Genomic DNA, 7,333 nt, shown 5'->3' on the forward strand with positions numbered 1-7,333 from the left:
AATATTCTGATATTTGAGTGCTTACAACTTTCTCCATAACTTTACTAAAGGAAGGCAGGAGGCTAATTGGCCTACTGTTAGGCCCGCTTAAACGAGCCGTTGCCGACTTGGGCAGCGGGGTAACCTTAGCTTTTTTCCATGCCATCGGATACACAGAAGTAGCAAGTGACAAGTTTATAATGTAGGACATATGTCCCAAACATAAGATATGGAAGCTAAACGTTCCGCTGCAGCGCTATGCGCTGATATTTAGAAAAAGACCTATCGGCGGCATGGTGGCATGTTACATCTTATCTTCTTCTAACTGTTCCAGACCACTGAAATCAGGGCGTTGGTTTTCTACTCCATTCACAGACCGCCCACGTCCAATTTCTCTCAACACTGCCAGCTTTCAGTTGCCAGAACAAATGTCATCAAGTTCACCGAGCGAGAATAAACATATTTCCTGTGAGATCCCATCGGCAGGTGATAGGGCCTGGGCAGTGACATGTACGTGAGTACACTGCATAATGCCGACGGCGGTGGGAAAATATGCCAAAACAAAAATAAGACGCCACCAGCGACAACGCCAATGTCAATTTTCGAACCACTCGCGCCTGTATGTCCAACTGTTTGGTCCAGATTAACGCAAGAAAGAAACCTTAGAATGTTGATTCACACACAAAAAACTTCGCTTCATGGGTCCCATACAGTGACTGTGCATGATATCAATATGCAATGCCGGCATCCTTTGAAGTAGCTCCAGGGTATGCCGACCTCTGCCAAACGATCCAACATATTGAATATACAGACATTTGTTATAGCGCTCTCAATCGACCGAATGTAAAGATAGACAGTGAAATGGATGTCTACCTTCAATAGGATTATACCACACAAAACGAAAGCCTCTCTATGCTTCTATAGGAGCCGTATTTAACTATCTTGTTGCATGCGATGTTTTCGACTGCAGTTTTCCAATGCTGAGATAAATGGCACCGCCTTTAAACTTCGCCACGTTCGCCGATACCAAGCAGTTTATGTAGCTACATATATATATCTGTATCTTTAGAGGCAAAATCTGTCGGATTTGCATATGGCTTAGAAACTGCATGATGTAGAAAATACATGCATAATGCTGAAAAAATAACGTCACTGGGCAGACTGATAAATACTGCATATATCAGGATCCATGCACTATCATAATATTGATAACATCATGATCAGCTTGCACATTTATCTCAAAATACCTCAAAAATCCCTGTCCAAAGCATGCATGTGGTCTAGAATCAGCCCGCCACCGGTGTATGTAGGTTGGGGATGGGGGCTGAATGCACTCTCGAAGCAGAGGTTTGGGTTTGGGGTTATTTTTGGCGTGTTTTTAGGCTTTTTTTATCGGGGTTTGGTTGGTTGGGTTGGGTGAAAAAAAATTCCAGTGCAAAAAAGAAACCCCGATAAAAAAAGCCTAAAAACACACCAAAAATAACCCAAAACCCAAACCTCTGCTTGGAGATTAGGCTGCCTGCACATGAATGATCTGTTTTGAGCGCGATTCTTGACGGTCTACAAATCACTTCGGGAAAGATGCGCCTCCACTGCGGGGTGATGATAAATCAGGAAGCTCACAGGAGGCGGCGGCACACCCGCTATATCTCTTCTCCATAAATCTGCCGGGAAATTAGTGCGCGGGTAGGAGGGGGCGGAATCAGCTGTTGTGGGTGAAGTCAGAAAAGCCACAGCATCATTCTTTTTCTTTTCTTTTCTTATTTATGATTATACATGAAGTTGTAATTTATCTGAAAATGCAGATATGTGGGAATAATTTATCAATACATGTTGAAAAGCATCGTAAGTTGGTGAAACTACAAGTATCAGGTTTCAACCATTTCTTCAGATACTGCGTATCAAAAATTACCATATACAAACATCAAAAACAAATAATCGAAGGAATTTTAAAAAAATAAATTTGAATATGCAACTCCTACGTATACATTCAAAAGAAAGCTTAATACTGAAACCAAGGAGATGCACACCAGATACAGATATAGTTCTGTTTTGGAGCCTCAAGTGCATTTTGTGCTCTCTCATTTTCGGACAGCTAAAAATACTGAAAGCCTTTGGAGCAACGTTCAATCATACCTGACACAAAATATAGCTGTTTATGGCCCTAATTAGCCTCAGAAGCACGGAAACGAAAAGGCCTTGGATTGTTAAGCCACAGATTCCGTGACAACTCGCTGTCATGTGCAGCAAGGACAATGTAGATACGGTATGCGTCACTGCATGAGGTGTAGTGTAGTGTACACTGTCAAGGCCATCTGATTCACGTTAGCAAATTGTTTCATTCTACTATTTCAACGGCGCTACGGTGATTCTGTTCATTCTGAAGTCGAACAGAAAAATGTCTAACAGTGGGTACATGTGTCATAAAATACAGGTCACCAGCTAAACATCGGTTTTATACTAATTGATTCCTCACCTTACCGTTATACTACCTAATTTATTGGTAGTACATGGCGACTTCCGTTACTCATGCATGATTCAAGCCACGAATTATTTTTATTTTGTCTGAGCCAATAAGTCTCAATCCCCTTTCGGTGTACAAAAACTATCGTTTTCACGATGATTAAGAGTTTAATAAGCTTCTACAGTCTCAAATATCGCTTATCAAATCCGCCATGTTGCAGAGCCTCCACGATCAGACGATACGCGCACGAAAGCGGACACGCCCCTCCCTGCACCCATTTCCGGTACGTGACTTCCGGTTCCTACCCCGCGCGGTTTTAGATTTCACAACACTAGAAAGAATTTCTCCTTCTGTTTAAAGTTCTTCCAGATGTTCTGCATACAGTTGGGAAACGTGAATACAACGTTGAGTAATGCCGCAACAACCAGGAATAGCTAGGAAAGGGCGTGGCAATGAGAGGGCAATGCCCTGTCCTTGTGGACAAGCATGCCATGACTCAAGAAATAAGACAGGAAGTACATTAAAAATGCAAAGAGGGACGCTTCTTACAGGCCCTATACATGCTATAGGGTCAACAATCGTATGACTAAGCATTGTTGAAACACAATTTTAATTTAAAGACCAATGAACCGTTTGAGACCAGGTGCATTTCATAAAGATAGGATGCCATAAGAGAACTGGAGGCTCCCTTCATGACCTCAATACCCGGTCTCCTGACACCGTTAGTTCTAATGATAACACAACACCTGCATGATATCTCACAACTGTCTTACAAACTCGGGTCATGATCCCGGCTATAATATTACCCACACTGTCGCAGATTTTACGACAACTAAATTACAAATCATGCGACTAATGGTGGTATTTTTTCTGTCGTAAAATCACACGATCACGGCGTGAACCCGCAACCCGTCGCGAAGACGTGCTTTCAATCAGCCCAGAGATTTGCTTGGCATGCCTCTGTCCTAAGCTGGAAGATCTCAGAATGTGGTATCAAAATTGCACCATATGCTTTCACCTATGGACAAGATAGTGTTTCTTCCCACTGTCAGCGGATTCAACTGCGAGATCGAGATAACGACAACGGCACCATTCTGAACTGCTGAATCGTTAAAAACAAACGTGTAATATCATCAGTCCCCTCGTTTCACGGTCCATCGGAGTATCTAAGTTCAAACTAGGGTCTCCTGTGATGGGAAACATTTGGCGGTCCGGAGGTGACCAGGCTACTTACAAAGTTGCACGGCCGCAACCTACTGTATGTTGTTGCAGGTGGGCGGTGCCGTTTCATGTGCCAAAGACGAAGCCAGAAACTAGCACCTTATTTGAAAAATCGAAATTCTACAGTTCCTAATTCGTCCCAAGATTCTACCCTCTGCACTAAATGACCTGGGGAAACATGCAGTTTCCATATTATGTTTCAAAAGGCGAGTACATCTACAGACGTTGATAAACAGTACAGATTTGTATCACAGACAACAAACGAAAGGGGCATTAACCACGCCAAATTGAACTTTAAACTGCATGCCTTCTCTACAGAGAACGTCACACTGACAGAGTGCAACACTATACTTGTTTTGTAGCTGACTGATTGTGTAGAGTAGAGATGATGATCAGTAACATGATAGGAACGCGTTCAGAATACCGTGTGACAATTGGCTCAGTATGTGGGGCACTAGGCACCGTTTGGAATCCGGGGTCAGCGCTGGCGTGCAGACACATATCAAAACCACATGCTCCACTCTTTTCTCTCAGTGTAAACACGTTCCCTTGCGATTGTATCTCTCAGTGGAGATATGCACTCGGTATCGTAATGTGAGGAGACGAGGTCCTGTCAACAGGACAGAAAGTTTTGAACCACAACAGCTATCGTACTATGACAAGTAATAACTCATTATCTTCAGAACTGAATAGTACGCACTGCAGCATAACAGAGAGGCGTGGCCAAAAAGCGGAACATAGTAGTCATGTAGTCAAAATGTACAATTTGTTACAACCATACGTGTAGCTGTAGCTTAGTGATAAATGATATCTAAAATCCAGTACAAGTTGCGCATTTCTCCTTTTATCTAGTTGATGCTAGCAGCATATGTTGGCTACAGTATCGTGTGAGTTGTCCGGACTGCCTGTGACCCATGGATGAGGCACCATGGCGACCTGGCCTCCTCCCTGCTTGTGTACAAAATCCTATCCTCAACTTTATACACTTACCTGCGCTGGCTCGGCTCTGAAAGCTCACGCCACATAAACATTTATCTAAGTCCACGCCACATGAGATCAAACATCTGGACACACTCACCTATGGCGAAGAGCTTGAGCTTGGGGTCGTAGGCCATGGAGCTGGGTCGGTGCGGGAAGCCATGTTCCACGGCACGCGTGAAGCCGAAGCGCGCGCGGCTCCGCTCCAGAGACTTGGACTTGAGAAACGGCATTGTTCAGTAGCGCTGTGTACACGTATGCACGGTGCTGTCACAGAACCTTGTTCCTTTTCACACACACAAACAGTAACTTGTTCCACCTCGGTAATCCTGCAGAACTCCCGCAGTCTTCAACTTGTTGCTATGTCCTCTCTCTGTCAGTCGTCAGCGCTGTAGGGGGAGAAGAAAACACAACTCTTAAACATCGAATCAGTAGACGCAAACATACAGTTTACTCTACCTAGATGTTGTTAGCTCCTTACCAAACAAGTTGCCTCATCGACGCTGGCTCACATCATGACAAAGAGGAACCACTGGCGAAGCGAAAAACGCTGCTCGTTAAAATGAAAACACGGAAACCATGGGCGTTTCCACTGTCTCTCCGCGTTTTAACTAAGGACTTCTGACGACAGCCCTGGACATCGACCAGAAATACCCCGCTCAAATAGGTACCAGATGTGTGGCGAATGCCTGGAACATGTACGGTAGTTAGCGAAAACGAGGGAGCCAATATTCGTAAATCCGCGGCCTCAATGATGGGAGAGATGCCGAGGTAGTAGAGACTTACTCTTTACGATCTCTGTGAAGCCTCACGAAAAGCCCATAACATGCTGGCACTCCAACCCCGCGAACATGCGGAGTGACTCAACTTTAGACTGATATGGCCTGCAGCTACGGACGGGCATCGGGGGTATGTGACCCGCCTGTACCGCGGAGTCCCTCCCGTGGGCCCGTAATGAGAACCAGCGGCACACATGAACGATTGTTTGTTTGTGCAAAACCAGGTGTTCTGGGTATACACAGAACCGCGGGGTCCTGTGTCAAAAAGTTAGCCATATCCCATGAGTTCGATACCCTACATATACATATCAATGATAGAAAAACATGTTTTGAAGCCAGGGATTGCTACGTAAACAATGTTTAGTGCAGCATCTGTAAAAACTCAGGAGGAAATTGAGTAAAGCGATTCTTATCACTAGCTGCTAGCGATGCCCCCCGCCCCTGTAAAGTTCTAGCATAACGCAGAAGTTTGATAAGACATGACCTCAGTGTAAGTCCCTTGGGGCGGTAGATCTTATGAACTGGTCTCTTTCCCCTCCCCACAATAATCTTCGACGGTAAACCCTCACAACAAACATATCTTCTATCCCCAATAGACACATTTCCAACATTCCCTGCTCTGCGGCGACAAAAGACATGACCCATATGTGCGTGAGCTATGATATCTCAACTCTCATCCCAAGCTACAAGTCGTACTCAAAATGGCCACAAACCGTACCGTTCGCAGGTGGTTGTCGGTCACGTTCAAATCGCGTCCAGTTCTTATTCATAAAACACACACCGACACAGCGTAAGGACTTGTTGATGTTGGTACTAACCGTACGTCCGAAATGGAGATAGTACAGGAAACGTTGACACCCGACGTTTTAACAATTAGACATTTCTACAAGTGACACAGAACACACCCTGTCCTCGTCTGCTTGGCGTCCTTTTTAGGAGTGAACCTTCTTCCAAGTGGATGCGCTTCCTTCCCACAGTATGATGTCACCCACCGCGCCACGCCTAAATCTTATCAAATAATAGGCTACGCACAGTCCCACCCATTGGAGGGGAAAAGACCAGGGTTGTTTACGTGAGAATGGGGAGGTGTGTGCGTGTATCGGCAGGCGCAGGCCCAAATGTCAAGGTTCGGGGGAGCCCGATTGTCCAATGACCCGCCCTTGTCCCGGTCGTCTGACGGAACTATCAATCAAATCCGCTCAGGTCACGGGAGGGGGACCGATCATAATTACGTTTGATAGCATTGGAACACTAGATATTTGGGATCAAATACCAAATTTGTGATGTCTTTTGTGCCAACCAAAATTTATAATACGTCGACATTTTTCTGAAACAATGTATGGCATTCAAGGTGTGACACAACATTCCTTTTCACTGTGCAGATTGCTACTAGTATAGTAGTACGTCCTATAGATTTTTTTGCGTACAGTACATTTCTTGTGCATTATTTGTGGACGAAGATTTTGGTAAACAAAAATCAACAAAACTTCAGAATTGGTTTAAAAAAAGGGAATGTGTGGGATGTGGAAACGAATAAAAACATGGGTAAAAGCTACAAGTATTAAATAACCTATCATATAGGGGGAGGAGTGACATAGCTATAAGTGGGGGGGGGTGATATTGTACCATCCAACAATTCATTCTTGAATTATAAAACACTCACACCAGCGCTATCTTTGAGAAAATCGCAGATAGGAGATGCCAACGGTGCCATAGCGAGACGACCCGTTCCAGTCATTTAATGCCTGCCCCCTGCCCTAATTTATATCGACTGGGGCGTTTACAACTATTACTGGATCTTTAAGTTAAAATAAGACCTGTTAGTGTCAGGCATGAAACATGGAAACAATGGCACTCTTTGCACAATTTATGCGATGTTGCTGTAAATTATTTGCTGTTGTTGTTGTTGTTG

The 7,333-nt window shown here is 44.4% G+C and overlaps 1 protein-coding gene across 1 annotated transcript in view; it reads right to left on the reverse strand.

The window, feature by feature from the left end:
* Positions 1-6,525, reverse strand: part of LOC109464082 (neuroblast differentiation-associated protein AHNAK-like) — a 36,837-nt gene extending 30,312 nt beyond the window's left edge. The window contains 2 exon segments of the mRNA XM_019761013.1: positions 4,743-5,031; positions 6,140-6,525. Coding sequence (XP_019616572.1) covers positions 4,743-4,875 — 133 coding nt within the window. The 5' untranslated portion in view covers positions 4,876-5,031; positions 6,140-6,525.
* Positions 6,526-7,333: the final 808 nt, after the last annotated feature.

This window comes from Branchiostoma belcheri, unplaced genomic scaffold, assembly GCF_001625305.1.
Source record: "Branchiostoma belcheri isolate BF01 breed outbred unplaced genomic scaffold, Haploidv18h27 scaffold1, whole genome shotgun sequence".
Classification (NCBI taxonomy): Eukaryota; Metazoa; Chordata; class Leptocardii; order Amphioxiformes; family Branchiostomatidae; genus Branchiostoma; species Branchiostoma belcheri.